Raw genomic sequence first — 20,266 nt, forward strand, 5'->3', positions numbered from 1 at the left:
CACAGAGGGACAGAACAGGTGAGGAATACACAAGTGCCGATCCCCCAGGCCTGACGCTGTATGAATGAGAAGCAGGTTGTAGTAAGTGGGACAAATCTCAGAGTTCACTCAGAGGAACACTGTGCTGCTCAGCAGTTAGGCTCGTATTACAGCATATGTTAAATAATACCTGTTATGACTTTTATGACAATTTGAATCATGAATTTGCTTAAGTCAGACAAAATTTTTACTTAGGATGATTGACATTTCTTCCTACACCTGATTGCACACACCTGGGTTTAGATCATAGACTGTCGATAATAATGGACACAGACTCCAGGTCTGAAAAGTGAAGCCAGTGGTGAAGAGCCTTAAACCTGGATCTAATGAGCATCAGATGGCGACTCCACTGGTTGCAAAAAGAAGTCACATTGTATTGAAGTCTATGGGAAAATGTCTCTACTTCTCACTTGATTTATTACCTCAGTAAACGTTTTCCTAATGAGTTTATGGTCTCAATCACTAATTTCAAGTCTTCTTCAATACAACATGATTTAGAAGAAAATAGACCATAAAGTAGCGTATGCATTAGGGCGGAGCTACTGTGTGATTGACAGACTGTACAACACACAGTGACCTGTACAGAACAGGTCAGAACCACCCCTCACTCCTCCTCTGCTCCACCTTCTCATCCAAATATGGTTCTTCTGGTTTCAAAAAATCAAGATGGTGACGGCCAGGTTACAAACTCAAGGCTTCAAAACAGCAGTTCACACACCAATGGGTGACGTCATGGTGGATTGCCACTTGGTCCAGATGCATAAATGAGGCGTACACACAAAAACCATGCGTACGCCAATTCCCGTGCATTAATGGGTCTTTATAAACACAGAATGTGCAGTGTGGCTGTGCACAACTCATGTATTCTTTTGACCATGAGCACACATGGTTTTTGTGAAGTGAAAATGCAAAATAAAGAAGAGACAGAATTTAACATGAAATAAAATAGCCAACTTCACAGAGCTTCATTCATTATTATCAGTGTTTACACAGCAAAAACAATTTGACAGTTCATAAACAGAAATAATTGTGTTTGTGAGCTCAGTGTTTCCTTTACCATTGTTTATTATTACATCCTCCTTATTTATTGTGAGGCATTCTGTAAACTGTTTTGATTCTATTTTCATATTTACTAATCACAATTTTGGATGCCTGTCTGGTGCCTATAATGAGGATATAAACAGGACTTTACCGTTGGAGTTATTGTACTAAAGTTTACTGAGGAGCTCCTGTTTGTAATCTGACCAACAATCAGGGAAATTGTATTTCTTTGTTCTTTTCTGTGCCATGCCTGATGGCTTGAGGCACAGACAGTGTTTTTAACAGCAAACTGACAGTGCCTTCATCTATATACAGCTAACTGTGGGAGTCATGCGTAAGCATGGCTTTATAATTCTGACGAAAAGGGTTTGTGTGTACACATAGTTTTAGTCATAAATCTACATGAGTTTTATGCATCTGACCGCAGGGCTTTCCTGGTTTTGAGCTTTACTTCCAGTTTTTAATCTGAAACCATTTCCTCTGGAAACATCATCTTCTCTTTACTGACCCAAAAAATCAGTTTCTGAAAAACCATGTTTCATTTTATATCATAAAAAGAACTTTTTCAGAGTAGACTTCGACTTGTAAAAGCAGGAAAAGTGCAGGTGGATCCAATGACATTAATCAATGCCCTGCTGTATTTAATTTCCTCAGCAATCAATGTCCCTGACTCAATACAATACTATGACTCTGGGCACTGAACACCTAAACAGAATGCAGCCAGTGTTAATGTTATCCACCTGAGATAGACAGTGGTTTATGCCTAGTTTAAATACTTATTACCAAGTTTACTGATATGTATTTGATTAGGCAGAATAATTGATCTGGATATATTTCAGATGTCAACCTTAAAGCACAAGGCAAAAAAGCATAGTATCAGAGTAATATCTCATTTTTGAGTAGTGGAAACATGACTGTTCCTGAATGTGTGTGTCTGTGTTTGTGAGTGCAGTCATTCACCTGGCAGACTCCTTCCACTCCAGCTCGTCTCCTTCTCTCTGTAGAGTGTCCATCTCTGTGAAGAGCGTCGGCGTGGGCATGTCATCCTCTTCACTCAGGATGTAACGTAGCCGCTCTGCCGCCGGAGACACTTGATGGAATGAAAGAATGTTTTTGAGATTTTTACCATTTGTAATATCATGTAATAGAGATTTAACAGGGTTCAAGGAGGAAAGTAAAAAAATGGCTTTTATCTATTTGTTGTATAAGCCACTTGACTTCATTATTGTGTTAATGACCTGCCTCTCAGAGCTTTAGCCTGCAGCATCTCTACCACACAAACAGGATGCCCCTTTTGCTATACTGACAGGTCAAATCAAACTGACCTTTCACATAAACATAAACAGAACTTTTAGAACCACTCAATTTTTCATGTCAATGTACCTTAAATTAAAGCATAGATCAAATGAACAATTTGAAATAGGAATCATTGAAACTTTTTGTTTAACAATATCTAATCTTAACTTTTGACTAATTCCACAGCCAAATATATAAAGGAAATTAGATATTGTTCAGGAAGTTTGTCCCAACACTGTTGTAGAAGTTTCCACAGATTTGTTGCACTGGCAGGTTGCTTTGATTTCACCTTCTGTCCAGTTCATCCTAAACCAGCTCCATGAGGTTTGAGTCTGGAGTCTGTGCTGGTCTCCATCATGTGGAGCCTCCATCTGGTTCTGTTCTTCTAATGTTTTGGCTCATTATCCAGCTGCACGATGGAGTCCTGACCAACCAGTTTGTCTTCCATGGTGCCTTTTCCTCACCATCCTGACAACAGTATACAGGTCTACTTCCTGCAGCACAGTATTGTCCTGATAATGCATCAGAGGGTGTAGTAACACAGTTAGTTCAAACACTGCCCTTGTACAGACAGATGCTTTGTAAGACACAGACTGTAGCAATTGTTTGTATTAACTTTCAAGACTTAATTTACTTCCTTTGCTGCAGAAAAGCTGTAAATTATTAATCCATAATAAAATAAAAATGATTATTTATTATTATATGAAAAAATATTACATGAAATTTACATTATGTTTTAGTTTTTAATTACCTAAATTATTTATTTATTAATTTTTTTTACCTCAGGCAGTTTATCACTTACATTTCTACCATTTAAGGTTATTCACTGAACTTCTTTTATTAACCTGGGAAAATGGTATAGCATAAATAGCATCGATCATAAATGTAGAAAGTGATCTCCAATATGAGTCTGTGGACATGAACTTTCTAATTATAAATGTATAAACTTTTATACACCTTGTTTATAACCAGCTTTAGGCTGTTGTATTTCATCCCATGATGAACTGTACCAGCAGTAATGACTGCAGGACTGAAACTTACATCCGGGTCACACACCACTACCTGATTATAGGTATTCAATCATGAGCCAGCTGTACTTACATTTCATTGTCGTATTATTTGTAGGGAGGTTGAATTAAACCACATGTTCATTAATGCTGTAGGGTAATCACATGTGAGCTGCCCATAGTGTTGTTAACATATGGAGCTGTAATTACTGCACATGGGATGAGTTAATGCCACCAGTGGTCAATGATATTGAAGCACTTTATTGACAGCAACTAACAGTGAATTCCACTTATATGTTGTCTTCTCAGAATGAGCTAGTGATGATGAAATCAGTAACACAAAACCAAGAAAATACAACATTCATGACTATTTTGCCATGTAGTTCCTTCTACTGCAGTGAGTACTTCCACAGTCCACACAGAAACATACAGCTGAACAACATGCTGTGGATACCCAACATTCATGCCCCTGTCCACATACACATATATACACACACGGATGGTCTGGAGCTGTACGACAGTGTCAACAGTGCAGTTTAGGGCTCCTTTAACAGAAGGGAGAAAACTCCTGTCCATTTTACAGTCCTGCTTCTGTGACCGAGCAGCAGTGATGTGAAGTGTGGATCAGGGGATGATCAGTGCCTGCTACTGCTGTTTGCTATTGTGAGGACAAGGCAAGTGATGGCTCTGTTATTTGTGTCTGAACAGTTGGGGGTAGGGTGGCAGATGCATTTGGAAGCAGGACATGTAATCCTGATAAGTCTGTTTTTGTTCACAAAGTGAAGAAAGAGGGGGAATATTACAACAGGATGGGTTGAATTCTGCTTTTGTAAAGCAACAACAGCAGGTAATGAGCAACAGAAAGAGAGTTTCTGCTGCTAAACAGACAAAAGCCCAGTAAACTTCATTGTCACTGTCAGAATGAGCGCAGTCATCAGAGTCTGTTTTCCTCCCTGTACTCTCTAAGTTGTTTACACTGGGCACCATGTTCTCCCATTGTTGTCCTGTACATCTTTATTGTTCCTGCTATAATCCTCCTACTGGTAATGATGCCTTATCCATTATTGATACATGTAATGAGGCACACACACTCTGAATGACTGTAAGTGTGTGTGCACACAGTCTTTCTGCTGCCCTGCCACTGATTGCACCACACTGAATTAGAAAGGTGGACAATCTTCCCAACCACAGTCTTTGAAAATCATAGCAGCACTTTTCTACCAGGTTTCTCATTACTCCAATCTGAAACTAAATCTACATCGTCTCACCTTCCTGCTCCTCACTCTTCAATCTGCTGGAAGGAGGCAAAATCAAATCAAAAACACAAGGTAGAAGAGTGTGACTGAACTGTAATACATGATACAGCCGGGATCATCTGTGCCAATCCTTTGGAAAACTTTTTTTTTTTTTCAAATAGCTGAAGCAAAAGCCATCCTGCTATTGCTAAAAAAAAGCCTTACTTCACTGTAGTCACAGCTGACTAATTAAAACGAGAGGCAGAAGATGTATTACAGGCTATTCATAGTTTCTTTTAATACTGCACTGCAGTGACGCAGGCCGAGAGGATTTTTTTATTATTAATTTTTTTTAGAACTGACAAAGACAATTCTTTATTATTTCCATCATTATTTATTTTCTAAGCCAAACAATGAGTCATATTTGTTGACACACCATAGTCACAAATTGTGTATGATGGAACGCACAGCTGATAGACAGGTGCATAAGACTAGACTGTCAGTACAACATTTGTTAAAGCAAAGTTTATCCTGATCTTTGCTCAACCTTAAAACAGTTCGGCATTTCACTTCCGATAAATGTATTTAATTTGCAAGAGACAGATTTCAAAAAGACCCCAAAAGAGAGATATCCTGACTTAGTTCCTAGTATCAGTCAAGCTCCAAAATGCTGGATCCTACATTTTCCCTAATGCAACTTAAATTTGGTCAGACTTTCACTGCCTGCTAAACAGCCACGTCTTCAAACTCCTTGTGCTGCCTCAGGTTTTATATTAAAAAAGTGTAGCCGAAAGCCCAAACTCAGATGACCCTGATGACATCATCAAGGTAATTTTCTCAGATTTCATAAAGCGCTACAGAAGACATGATACAGGGTGAGTAGCACCAACTATAACGGGAAAAGTGCCTTTGACATGTAAAATTGCTGGGGTGCCCCTTTAACACAAGTGCTGTTGACCTTATGTATAGTGAAAAGGGTGGAGTTAAGTCTCATGAGCTCAGACTCAAACACTTCGTAAATGTTTAGTCTCTCATTAGCAGCCTGATAGAGGTTGGGGATTGACAAATAGAGCAGCCAATCAAAATTTAACACAGACATCCAGACACAGTGAGGAACACAGGTGAAAACTGACCAGACCTCAGAGCTTGTGAAACCACTGTGAGCAAATATGCCACCTCATGTCACGTCTTTTTACAGGCTCCCTGGCCACTGACTTACTCGTGCGGTTGATGTCTTGGAGACTCTGCTCGGTTGAATCCATGAGTCCCTCCTCGATGTCTATGTCTCGGTACCGGTCTTGTTCGTGGTGTCTATGGTGGCTGTAGCGTCTGTCCCTGTCCATATCAGGTACATCACGACTTGAGCGCCTTCGCCTGCGCTTGCGTCGATATCCTCGAGGCACTGGGACACCAATGTAGATGGACTGATGGTCTGGGGATAAATATGAGTGGTTACATGAACATGGTTGCACTCATTTAAATGCAAAACTGAACAGCCAATATGTGGTTTTTCTAGAAAAATGCTATGGGAATTTATTCTGAGAACAAGCAATAATAAAATCACAATTTGTGCAAAACAAGTGACTTAAATGAAAATTTGACGAAAGGCCACAAAAATAGTTGAGTGACAGCCAATAACAGTGGAAGATTGTCTAATGAGATCTTTCAATAATCTCTCATTCTCAGTGGAGTGTGTTCATGAATGTTAAACCACTTATTTTAACAAACTCTGAATGAATTATGTTTCATATCATGTCTGCTTATCATCAACAGCAGCAGCATTCTCTGATGGCACTGTCACAAACAAAAAGAAAATCAGGTCCACTGCGAATTGCTCAGGCCCAGTGATTTTGTGTTTGGCTTTATAATCCCTGCTTTGCAACAAAAACCTGGACGATGTGAGTCTGATCATCTGCAGGCAATTAAGGCATCGCTGTAAAACTAATTGCACATAAAACTCCATGTGGAATAACAAACCAACAGGGAAATGTAAACCAATATTGAATGTTTGGAAAAAAGGAGAAGTACCAGCTAACCTGCTGTTCAGTGTGAAGAAAGAGCACGCACACACACATACACACACACACACACACACACACACACACACAAAACATCCTGATACAAGTCCCCAAATCCACTGCAATACACATTCAAAGATATACACATAAGCAATCTCATGTCAATCTTGACTTCTCATTTGCAGCCCATTAACAACATTCACCCCCACAAACTCTCAGAACAAATTAAAAACAAAGAGACAATTTAGAAACTACAAGTTAGTGTCAAGAGTCCATTGTCTCATGATAATATAAAGAGACAAGGTGGGTGTAATGACTTAATTTCCTGTGTCTATTAGCAGAGGGCCGGTCTATAATAGATCTAGCATGAACCACACTGAAATGTGCACACACACACTCACCCTCCTCGTCCTCATAGCGAAGATGAGAGACGCCCATCCCTCGGTCTCCATGGTCCATCCTGGTTAAGAAGTAGAGAGACAAATTTTCAGAGTAAAAAGGAGAAGTACCTGCTTCAAGTGTGTGTATGTATCCGTGCACCTGTGTTACACCTGTGTGTCCTTTTTTATTTAATTGTGCATGTATATTTGTGTTGCAGTTTGCATGTACACGTGTTTGCATATGTGTTGCAGTGATATTGGTTATGTATGTATCATTGCATTATTGCTGGAATACGAGCCACCAGCAGCTGCAGCAGCGGCAGCTCTTGTTCACTGACCTGCATGTTGGGTTACAGTGCAGATCAATGGGAAAATAATTAAAAGCGAGGCCAAGTCAATGGAAATGTGCATGATTAAAACAAATGTGAGGGTAACTTATCGCACGTGGCACCACTTCACACACTGATCACCCCCAGCAAAGTTTAAGGCCACCACGTTCCTGCTGGAGAGATTTTGTACATTCACAGTACAGTGCTTTAGTTTCAGGCTAGATGCAATTTGACACTTGAATAAACCTATATGTCCTATATATGGGAGGTGAAAAATACTCAGTATTTTACAAGAAAGGTAGTTTGGTGAACCAGGCCTGTGCGAAAATGTGATAATGGATGAATGAATAAAGTCACTGCAACGTAAAAACAATGTGAGCGTGTGTTTCAGAAGTGGACAAACTGGCAAATATAAAATGTTTACTTTCAGCATCAACACATGTGGTCAAAGTGATAGTCTGGGTTATTTGACGTGCAGTTGTGTGAGATAATCGTGCATAGTCCGTGTTTTGCCTGTAGTAGATTCAGATCAACGTGCTGCCAGTTAGGATAGGCTGCAAGGACTCTAGCAGACCAATGTGCTGCTGTGCACAGGGCCAGCAGAAAAAACATGTTGTAGAAACAGATGTAGTATCAAAGGAAAATGTTGTTTTGACAGGAAGATAAAGTGCTGAAAATATTCTAAATGAAACAGACATTTAAACTGATATATGGGATTGCTTCTGTGGGTGTCTAAAAAGTGTTTAAAACACATCTTTCTTTGCTGGGCCCGTCCACAGCAGCACATCGCTCAGATTCTGTGTGGGTGCTCCAGCTGCTTCTCTTGACTGGCAGCGCACTGATCTGAATCTACTGCAGGTCACACACTGACTTTACATGACTACCTCACACGACCCCACGTCAAATAACCGGACCTATGACTTTAGAGACACACATGGTTGTCTAAAATATTTAAAGACCTTCAAAACAAGCGAACAGACACAGCCCTGATGTATTATGACTGCATAAAGTTGCTATAGCTAACAAGCTAGTGCTCATTAGCATTTGTTTGGACCATTTTGTGTTCCTGCCAACAGATGAGTACATTATTATGTGCCTTGTCACAGCAGGAAAAGCACAGGTATAAATAACATTAATGATGGCTCACTTCCATTAAGTGTCCCAGAATAAACCATAGCAGTGAACCAACCTGCACAACACCACAGCCCCAGAAACTGTTCACCTAAATGAAATATTCTGCACTGCACATCAATCATTCAAGCATTCCTGCTTCCTTTTCAAGGTATTATGAGTCATTATTAATGTTACTAATTGTATCTGTTCTTTTCCTGCTTGTTAAAATGTCTGCTCTAAAAAGATCCAATTCATCACATGTAGCCGAGCCACTACCTGTATATTGTAGTATATGGAATTACACAGGCAAACCTAAAGCTGCACTAATCAATATTCTTATCTTAACAAGGGATCAAAAGACTACAGGTATGTGTAATATAAAAGGTGTCATCGTGTTAATTAACTCACACAGAAAAATTACCCAACCCTGTGGTTCCCCTCTGCTTTATGGAGCTTTTAAGCCCCTTTAAGCTCATTGTTTTGGTCTCAAAGCTTTATGATATGGTTCAGTTTAATTTCATTAATGTGCGGGTGCAGCAGGGAGCTGTTATGGTCAAAATCATGAAGGATAGTTTATTAATTTTATATTTTAATAGTTTATAACTATTATAACAATGCAGTTTTAGAAGTAACATCGCCAAATCAAATCAACTGTGCATCTGTTTCTTTTAATGTTTCATCTGTTTTGAAATTCCACTGCAATTAATTTGGACTAAATTATTAGAAGAATGTTACTGAAAGTTGAAAATATCCTGTACTAGCTGCAAAAGCCGAAAAAAGGCTTTTTAGCAGATTAGACTTTCTGTGGGTTTTTTGATTCCTGTTTCCCTAAATGATTTGTCCTGTTATTTCCAAGCATATCTGTCTGTCTCTCCATAAGCACATACATGAGCATTTGTCTATATCCCATAAGTCAAAGCAGTGTTACTTTTCATTCCTCTCTTTGTGGGTAATATCTCATTTTGGCATGACACTTGAAATACAATCCACCCTGGAGGGATGAGAGGTGTAAAGTGGCTGGTGGAGGATGGGTTTAGTGCAGCAGAGCCCAGTTGAGCTGCTGCTGTGAATGTTTGTAGCTCTGGCTTCCTGCCTCGGTAATTAGTGCTGTCACATCAGTGTCCTTCACACCCAGTGGACAGCTGGAGCGAGAGCTGCAGGCTGCCCCCCTCACGAGCAGATCGATGGGTTCACCCTGCCTCCAAAACCCCCATACCACTTGATAGAGACCTGCACACACACACACACACACACACACACACACACAGTGACACACACTCACACATAAACGTGCACATGTGCACAAGGGATTAATGTGTTCATGTTCTCTTCCGCTGTGCATGCAAATGTACAAAAGTCAGTGGCAAACACCAACAGGCAAAATGTGCATATGCTACAGTGAAAAAAAATTCTGTCCAGTGAGTCTTTAACACTGAGAACAGCTGCTAATGAGGTGAGACAGTCTACCTGGTTTGACATGAACCAACCTTTTAAAAAATGTTTTGAATGAAGGCCATACTATGACAATAAAAGAAAAGTCAAACTACATAAGAAACTGCTACTATTTCATGACAATGATCACTATTTGACCCCTTTTTAGGGAACACACACAATGCGATTCAATAATTTGCAGTGTACAGATGACACAAATTCATGCAGACAGACACAAAATCAGCATTAGCATTGACACACTCATCAAATATGGTCAAACGCACTTGCTACACACATGCACGCACACAGCAGTCCCTTAAAAGTTTGAGCTAGTCAAAACTTTAAGTGCTACTTCTGATATGTGCAGATGCTAAACTGTGCATGTATGTGTGTGTGTGTGTGTGTGTATCACTGGAGATAGTGAAAAATAAATTAGAGTTATTAGGATAAGTGAAGCTCATTAGTGCTTCAGCTGGCTTAAAGAAATTACTGTATGTCTCATTGACTTCTCGGAAAGACTTTAAAAGGCTGTTTAATAAACTTTATTTTCTCCCAGTAGAGGATAGTGTCATATGAAAATTGTTTACTTGACAGAGGTTTGGAGGAATAAAGCAGGAAAATGTTTTCACATGCTAGATATGGATTTTTTTAAGCAGCAGAACCAAGCCTCCAAAACCCCTGTAGCTGCCTCACAAAGTTTAACTATCACACCCTCACTATTATAATGACCAAATACTGCTGTTTCTGAAGATATTAGACATTTACAAATGGAAATTGACTCTATCAAGTGGTGGTTGTCATAGACATATGTACATCAGTGCAACATTAGTCTGCTATTGATATTCAAGACAATCCTCTCAAGTACCTACATGTTTATAGCAGTGCTTTCCCCACTCATCACTGACTGTGTGGCTCTCTTTTACCTGTGCTGGGCCTATAGCTAAGGAAAGAAAAACTGAGAAACTGAATGCTATCTCTGACTCAACAAGTTGGAAAAAACACAGTGCCGCTGTTCAGAGTTCAGACAGCAGAGCTCGGAAAACAGTGAGAGAATTGATGCAGAGAAAAGAAAACAAAAAACCGGATCAGAGAATAAAACAACCTACCTGGATTAGTTGTCGGCTGGAATGAGTGAAAGGAGAAAAGGCCTTTGCTGCTTGTAGGGTTGCATCAATGAAAACATGCCAGTGGAGCTCCAGCAAACTATTGAATGGTACAAACTCAGCAAAGAGAAAAGCTCCTTTCTATGTGTCTCTGTCTGTTTGACTGTCTGTCTGCTTGTCTGTCTGTCAGACTGGCTCTCACTCTGACTGGTTCAATAATGGGCAAACTAGGACTCAGCAGAGAGCTCCAGGCAGGAAGTTGTTTCAGAATATGGTTCACACCAACCACCGATAGAAAACCCCTCAATATACTGTACCAGAAGGTCAATATAGCATTGTGGAAAAAGTGATAAAGGATGGGAAGCTACAGGATGCTGCTGTGGGTTAAGAATGGAATTGGAGGTGGAAGAAGGAATAGCTGCAGACCTTATCTGATCAGCAAAGATATGATGTCCTGTCTGCCTTTTACATTTGGCTTTTAAAACATTTTCCAACTGAAAGAGGTAAATACCTTTACTTAGCATTTTCCAGGCATGGAGATAAGAAACCCAAAAACCTTTTAGTCCACCATCTTTGGTTATTAACCTCTTGCACTTTTCACTCCCCTCATTTCTTTCATGACATGGTCACTACCTATCTTGGCCAGGCCTGTGATGCAAGGTAGCGATATGCTGATAATTTGCAGGTTTAATGATTAGGCTATCATGTTTAACTTCTTAGTTTACAGTGTTAACATGCTAATATTTGCTAATTAGCACTAAACCCAAAGTAGCTTAGATTTGCAGGGATCTGTTAAGACAAATTAAACTTTTGACCTGATGATGACACCAGAGGGAAGTTGAAGAGAACCAGTGTTATTACAATTCATCCTGAGGGTGACATGAATGTCTGCACCAAATTTCATACCGATCCATCCAACAGTTGTTGTATCATTTCGTTCAAGACAACAAATGTCAACCTTATTGTGGTGCTAGAGAAAAAGTCAGGGGATCACCAAAGTCATCAGTATTCAGCAATGAAAGGTGTTTAGATATGTCACAGTATATGTGCACATTTTGATCTATTGGTGGCACTAGAGGAAAATATCTTCTTCCTCTGGTCACCATGAACATCTGTAATAAAATTCATGGCAACCCATCCAAAAGATATTTCACTAAAAACTGAAAATGTCAGATAACATCATTAGGATTCCTTGTGTGGTGACCAATCAATACTTATTGAGATACTACAGTCTGGAACCAAAGTGGCCAAAGCATCTGATGACACAGCTAATAAGCACATGATGACCTGGCGAAGTAATACACGTATTACCTGCAGACAAACCCCTCTCTGTCTACATCCACAGTCTACATCCAAGTTTGTGTCTGACGACAGCCAAGAGCCTTTTAGCCAACCATGTTTGATGCAAGCTATTAACCTCTGCTTTTGCTCATCTATCACTCTCTTTATTTGTAGGCTTAAGGCAGCAGAGTGCTACTATATATGTTCTAGGATACTTTCTATTTGAAAAAAAAGGACTTCCACAGGAATGAAGGTGGATCAATAATGGTGCTGTAGCTTTCTACTGGGAGCCACTAAGTCTAGTGGTTACTGTTCATAATGATCATAATAGCCATAGAACAGGAGCATTTTATTAAGATCTTTCATCAGTCAACAAATACAAACAAAGGACTTCCTGCCTAAAGTCAGGTCCACTGCTCCTTGTTTAGGTCCATGTCTTTAAACAGATAAAACCAAAACTGCCTGCATGGTTGTTGTTTTTTTATCTGGATAAACTGACCCTTTAACCCATAACCAACTTTGAACCATTCGTCATTATCAATACTGGGCTTCCTCATCACTGAGCAGACTGAAGGACATGTGGACATCCTGCACTTCCAAACTCTTAACAGCTGGACTGATTAGTTTGGCTGCAACATGAGGCAACTGTCACTGACAAACAGTAATGCCTTTTAACACACAGTAAAATTACCAGCTGAAACAAATGCTGGCATTTTTGAAATCATCATAAGCACTAAGCCTTTGGTTATCCCAGGTTTTAAACTGATGATAAGAAGATATAATAGCTTGTGTGTGTGTGAGTATTGCAAGATTATGAGAAACATGTTGGGGTAGGATGCTTGCTTTTGATAACTATATGTTGGGGAGTTGCTGAAGTCTCAACAGGGGACAGGGTGTTACAGATAGTGAAGCCAAGGATGTGCACAGGGGTTGACGTGCCACGGATAGACTGCATAGGTAAAGACGAGGACAGAAGTGTGCAAGGGCACGGTTAACTGATAGATATGAGGAGTGTTGTGTCTGTCTCTGTCTTCTTTTCTCTGTTTCATACAGGAAAAATCAGCTGTTCCCAGGCAGGAGTGAAGGAGGTCAAATGGAGTCAGATAACCGCGAAGGAGGTGCCTGGGCGAAGGCTGGTCAGGCAACAGCCAAGGAAGAAGAGTTCAACCTACATTCTTTGCTTCCTTTGTGTAACAGTAATAAAAAGACCGGGCTAGGGGGAAGTAGTGTGTCAGACTTCGTGAACTGGCACAACTACATGTTGTTGTCAGGGAAAGATAGTTTGGCCCAGAGCTCTGTAACGATCTCCTTTTCTGAATGCTATTTTGCTGTTAGCTTTAATAAATGCTGGGATTTGGACTTTGAATGAGTCTCCTGCTTCCTTCATCAAACCAACACGCGAGTTCAGGTGACGAACTCAACACTTCTTATTATAATTCATCCATGAAATTCCTCATAGTAAGACAACAATGATGATAATGTGTTTTAACCAAGGTCTTACAATTACAGTGCAAACATGCAAAGGGCATATTGAGGGAAAATAGCCGCACCTACAAAGTAAATTACAGCAGTTCATCATAAAATATCCATGAAACCAACCAAACAATGTTTTCGAAATGACATCAACACTCTTAGTTCCTAAATAACTCCCACCTCCTAGGAATAAATCAACTGAAGCTTATTCAGTTGATGGTGTCGATGACAGTCCCCCACCCCCCTCCTCACATTGTACAAACTCAGATCAGAGAAGACTAGAGAGAGGCCATTACCAGGAGTCTGTTATAACCTAATGAAGTGGGACTGTAGATCCACAGACGCCCAGGTATAAAGGGTGCTGAACCCAGAGGTTAAGTGGGGGGATGAGACACAGGGGATACATATGACAAGAAGCATCGAGTGCAATGATCCAATTCATGGAATATGTAGCCTTGATACCCTGAGGGAGAAGCCTGTGGTAAAAGTATGAAAATCTGTCTTTCAACCCGACAGCACATGGAGCATTCAGTGTGAAATTGACTGCAGATTGCTCGCTCAAGCTTTCTTTGTAACCGAAGCCAGATATGTAGGTAATTCAATCAACGGTACTCACTGGCATGGATACTTGTCTGCCATGCTAATGCTAAGAGGGAGTCTAAGTTACCGCACACACACACCAGAGACTGAAGTTATTGACAGTATGTTCTTTACACAGGAAAAAAAAATAGTATGTAGGAATAACTGCAGCTGTAGAAAACGTTTTGCAGAATCCCACGTTAATATGAACTGAAATAAGAGAGAGCCTAAAACTTTCTAATGGGTGTTAAATGGATGGGTCTTCATTGCAATACAGTATTTAATCCCACTCCCATAGTCTGACCTCCGGTAACCATTAAGAGGCCTTGTAATGTTTATGGCCGTGATGAAATGCAAAGCCCCTTTTACACCGGGGGCACACTGGATGTGCGGTGTGTGCATCACAGCTGCTCTTGCTGATCTGCTGTAGAATAACGTGTGTGTGTTTACACTGGCTACGTCGCTGCTACTGCCAGCTCTGTTTCTCTTCATTTTTAATTAAATTCTGATATATTTTTTTTTACAGAAAATGCCACTGTCTCCATATGAAGCTGCTAAAATGGTAAAAAATAATGTGTTCATATGTTTCATGTTGGTATCATGTTCAGATTCCACCTAGACATATACAGTAGATGGTGTCTGTTTTGTGTAACATTGCTGGTATGATGTCAGGATGAATGTCAACAGTTCTTTTGTCTATTTTTGCACACGTCAAAAGTGAAGAATAGGCGATGTGTCTGCTCTAACCGCTGGGCGCCAAAATGAAAACCAAGACGTTCTGCAGCCACCACACACTCGCAGCACATCCAGTGTATTCCTGGCCTTATACCTATACCTTATACTCAAAAACCCCAACTAACGTCTGGCTTTTGTCTGCAGTGTGAAAGTTTACATTTCAGAATTGACTACCAGGTCAAATGACTCTGCAGCAGTCACAGTTATTTATCAGCAGTGATGTAAACATGGCACCTGGATGAACATGCTAATTTTCACCCCTTTTCCATGGTGTGACATCTTTGAGAGCACACAGACTGTGAACAGACCTGTCACCTGACCAGCACGGTGCTGTTTAACCAGAATCACCGTGGCTACATCTTCCGATGAGGGATGCAGCGCTGGAGATGAGCAGCAGACAGACAGATATGAGCAGTTTAATCCTGCAGCACAGGAGATATCAGGTTAGTCACAATGCAAACACATGACAGGGCAAAGAAGTTGAGAAAAACAAACCCTTAACATTAGTGCCACACATCGACTGAATGACATGCACCCAATGCAGAGAGGATCACTACAACTAGAGACAGACAAAGAAGCCCGATCACAGCCCAGTCTTTCTCTCTAATTTCTGTGTTTGGTGATTTTGTCAAACGACGTCACGGTTATAAAATCAGGATTTTAGCAGCAGCAGAGCAGCAGCTTGGAAATGTCATGGAAGTTAACATGTAGTTTTAATGGGCGGCATTTCTGTCAATATTTGATACTTGTTCCGTTGTCAACAGAAACAAAAAAATATGTATGAGAACAGCTGTATTGGGAATTCAGCTATGCCAATCCCAGCTGACATTGGGCGAGGGCGGTGTACACCCTGGAAAGGTCACCAGTCTATCACCTGGCCGACAGATAGGGACAAACAACCAGGCACGCTCACTAACACCTATGGGCAATTTAGAGTCACCAGTTAAACTAATGTGCATGTCTTTGGACTGTGGGAGGAAGCCGGAGTACCCGGAGGGAACCCACGCAGACACGGGGGAAACACAGAAAGGCCCTAGGCCTGGGGTTTGAATCCAGAACCTTCCTGCCGTGATATAGCACAAATATTCACATCTTTCTTTCACCACTGCTGAGCCTTGTTGCTAGCATTATAATAGGCAGCAGAGATCATATAAGTGCCATTAAAATAATTAGGTTGGCAGAAAATCTGACACAGGCTACCTCAGTGTTGAGTGAAGTCTGCTTTTCCATGTCCTTTCAAAGACACTCACATCTTTATAGCCACGAATTATGTGAATGATGTAGTCCTGTTCACCACCTCTAACGACCACATGGCTCTGGGTTGTAGACAAAACGTGCTGTCGGCTGCTGCAATGACTAGTGTAATTTCAGTCATTTTCCAAGAATCCTGAAAATTGCTTTGCTCCAATTCATGCGCTGTTTGCAACAAGTTATACTGATACTGAGTCTGCAAATACCCAAACCTGTTGTCTGCATGTGTTTCCTCTCCTGATTGTAACAGCAAAACTCATGTCTGAATTATCATAATAAAGGCTTGTTGGAATGTGCGCACATCCTGCACTCAGCCCGTCTGTTTGTTTTTTTTTTTCAACTGACGCAATTCATCTCCTCATTATACCACCCGCTGTCTCTTGATCATCATGATGAGTGAGGAAGAGAGGCGAGAAGTGAATGAGGAGAGATGACCTGCGAGAGAAGAAAGAGCTGTGTGCATTAATGCACAGCTTGTGAATTGCATTAATATGGCTGGTGGTGTATCTCAGCCAGAGAGAGAGAGCTCTAGGGAGGCAGTGTGTGAAACAGGGGAGGGTGGAGATCAGCCTTTGTAAAATGGTAAACAAATTTGCAGATGCAGTAAAAAAATTCAGCCGGATGTATAACTATGGTACCTCTCCTAGCCCAGAGGGCATCAAAGGGCTAATCATCATTTCAAGGTGGAGCTACAAACCATAGTTTTTGTCACTGTTCACTAATATACAGAGGCTTCAGAAAGCATTCAGGAACATTCACTTTATGCATGTTTTATTGTGTTTTACACAATAAATAACTTGTAATCATAAAAAGACTGGTGGTTGTGTTCAAGTGCTGGGAAAGCACCAGGAACTGTGCAGACATTGGACAGGTCCAGGTGAGTGAGGGAGTGAAGAATCTTCAACTCCAGCTGAAAGCCAGGGAACATTCGTGCAAATGTATTAAAAAATCAAAAACTCAAATATCTAATTCACAGAAGTATTCAGACCCTTAATTCAGTAATTTATAAAAGCATGTTTGGCAGCAATTACAGCTTTGAATCTTCCTGGATAAGTCTCTACAAGGCAGCTCCTCTCAAGCTCCATCAGGTTGGATGGGAAGTGCCTGTGAACTGCCATCTTCAGGTCTCCACAGTTTTCAATGGGGTTTTAGTCTGGACTTTGTCTGAGACACTAAAAGACAGAGACTTGTCCTGAAGCTGCTCCAGCGATGTCTTGGCTGTACGCTTCAGGTCACTGTGGTGGTGAAAGGGGAACTTCGTCACAGTCTCAGGTCGCATTTTTTTCAAGGACCTCCAGTCTCACAGTTTTTGTCTCCACCACCAGTCTCCCTGTCACTGCCACTGAGAATCACCCCCACATCATGATGCTGCCACCATGGCGGGAGGGTATTAGCCAGGTGGTGAGCAGAGCCTGGTGTTTTGCCAGACTGTGTTTGGAGTTCAGTTTTGTCTCATCAGTCCAGAGAATTGTTTTCTTTGTGTTCTCAGAGTCCTTTAAATACCATCTGGGATTCTCTAAGCAGGCTGTCAAAGTCTTTTATTCAGTGTGATCTCTGTCTAGTCTCTCTACCAGAGACGCCTGATTGATGGACTGGTCGTCCTTCAGGCAGGTTCTCCCGTCTCTGCAGGAGACTTCTAAAGCTTTGTTAGAGTGACCAGTGGGTTCCTGGTCTAATCCCTGACCAAGACCCTTCTTTCCCATTTAGTCATTTGGCCAACTTCTTCCATTTCTCTATTATTAAAGCCGTTATTAACCAAATATTCCACTGTTCTGTGTGCATGGGCTTTCCTATCATCTTCTGATCCTCTTAGCTGAAGAACATTTAAACCACTGTACCTTTGTTGTCTCTCTCTGCTGTCATTGCAGTCTGTGACAACTTCGCCCTCCACCACCACACCGCCATCAGTGTCTCAGATTGGCTGCTCCCCATGGGGCTTTATCTCTACACATCACTTTAATTGACGGGGTCAACGCCAAAGTCTTCGTTTATTGAAGTCAAGCTAATATGTGTCTTTCCTTTTATACCCTGGCCCTGAGCTGTGCCTTATCTCAAGAGTTCTCTCAGAGTTTGTTTTTCATCCTGACATGCAGTTGTGGGGTTTTTTCTACACAGGTGTGTACAAAGTATGTCCAGTCAGTTCAGTTTGCCACAGGTGGACTCCTGTGTCAAATGTGGGACTTTCAGACAATTCTCAAGGATAATTAAAGCAAACATGAGAGGTTTTGATTTTTACTTAATTTGAAAACATTTCTAAAATATATATTTTCACTTTAACTGTGTTACTGAGTGTAGATTGATGGGCAAAATTTAAAACGTTATCCATTTCAATTCAGATTTATAACAAATAAAGCGTGGAAAAAGTGAAGGGGTCTGAATACTTTCTGAAGTCATTTGCTTTTGTCCTTCCTAAGTTTTGAGAGAACAGTACAGTAACTAAAGAGACATTTCATCCGTCAGTTATTTGCAAAAACATTTATTGAGAATAAAGAGCCTATTCTTTCCCAGGCAGAGAAGGAAACAGGCGTGCACAATGACCCTCTCCAGTTTGCATATAAATGAAAAAGGTGCCTCTGCACAGCACCTATTCCCACCTTAAGAAGCCCAAGGCATATGTTAGAGAGGTTTTTGCAAGCACCTTCAACACAGTCCAACTCCACTTGATGGGACAAAAGCTGCTTCAAATGGACGTCTACTCGCATCTGTTCCTCTGCGTCCTTTCATTTCAGTCAACTCTGTTTGAACCATCTCTTTACACTGATGAATGCAGGGGCTCAGGCCCTGGAATAACATGCATCATAGCCTCTGACAACACAGTCAGTGTGGATACTATATATATATATATATATATATATATATATATACTCTGATATACTCTGAAGGGCAGTTACAAGTTGAGATGAGACATGTAACTATACACAGACATATTCTCAGGGTGGTGTAGGGAGAATTGCCTTGAGAGTGAGAGAGTGGAGGCATACAAATAACTATGCACCACAATTCACCACAAACTCACCTTCAAACCTAAGAGCAAAATCATCTTCTCCAACTGTCAGCACTGCCTCTTCTTTCTGAGTAAGCTCTGTAAACTTCAGGTCCACCAGTTATTAGTTTTCTACAGGTGCTTCATTGAATCCATCATCACCCACAGGTAACCTGTAGCCTGGTTTGCTGCTCTGAGTAACCTCCACTTTAACCCTCTCAACAGACTCATCTGAATGAGCAGTAAAATCACTGGACTGGAGCAAGAACCATTAAACAGCTACAGCTAATCAAATAAAATGAAAGGACTACAAATACCCACACACACTACACACGCCTTCCTGCAGGCCATGGACACAAGTCACTCACATTCAGGACCAAGCGGAGTATGTAAAGCTTTGTGCCCACATCCATTAGACTCATCCTGAGTTAGTCTCGGGCATGACCTTATTCAGTTAATACTATTTGTCTATGGACACTTAACATTACTATCTCAAACAGGTCCTAACCAAAATAAATAAAGTTATTCTGAGTTTGAGACTTAAAGGAAAAGTTCTTTTTTTTTTTCTTTTTTTTTTGGGAAACACCCTTGAGACCAGCAGCTGGTTAGTTGAGCTTAGTGTACAGTAAAAGCTGTGTCCCAATTCAGGGGCTGTCCCACTTCGAAGGTTCCTTTAAAGGCAGTCTTCTTTTCCAACTTAAAATGAAGGAAATAAAAATAAATATGGCACAAAACAACACAGACAGAGCGCCCAAAGATTACACTTTTAAATGTCAGTATTGGTACTGTTAAAAAAACACAAGGGCCTTAAAATCTCAAGTTTTTGTGAAAAAAAAAGCTACTTGTCATGGTCACTAGGCAACAGGAGCTGTGCTTTGCAATGCAGGTGACTGTCACAGACGTTGATCGATGTGCTGCAGAAATTTTTTTTTAACCTCTTAAAAATGCCCAAAGAAAAAACTAATATAATTT

At 40.7% G+C, this 20,266-nt stretch overlaps 1 protein-coding gene across 1 annotated transcript in view; it reads right to left on the minus strand.

Moving 5' to 3' along the window:
* slc4a5a (solute carrier family 4 member 5a) overlaps positions 1 to 7,846 on the minus strand; it is a 33,179-nt gene extending 25,333 nt beyond the window's left edge. Inside the window, exons 1-3 of the mRNA XM_071481962.1 lie at positions 7,038 to 7,846; positions 5,838 to 6,050; positions 2,041 to 2,170 (exon numbers count right to left, since the gene is read on the minus strand). Of these exons, the coding sequence (XP_071338063.1) occupies positions 2,041 to 2,170; positions 5,838 to 6,050; positions 7,038 to 7,257 (563 nt within the window). The 5' untranslated portion in view covers positions 7,258 to 7,846. The remainder of the gene's footprint in view (positions 1 to 2,040; positions 2,171 to 5,837; positions 6,051 to 7,037) is intronic.
* Between the last annotated feature and the right edge of the window lie 12,420 nt (positions 7,847 to 20,266).

Source organism: Trachinotus anak, unplaced genomic scaffold (assembly GCF_046630095.1).
Source record: "Trachinotus anak isolate AG129_WGS33_773 ecotype Australia unplaced genomic scaffold, CSIRO_AGI_Tana_v1 ptg000008l, whole genome shotgun sequence".
NCBI lineage: Eukaryota > Metazoa > Chordata > Actinopteri > Carangiformes > Carangidae > Trachinotus > Trachinotus anak.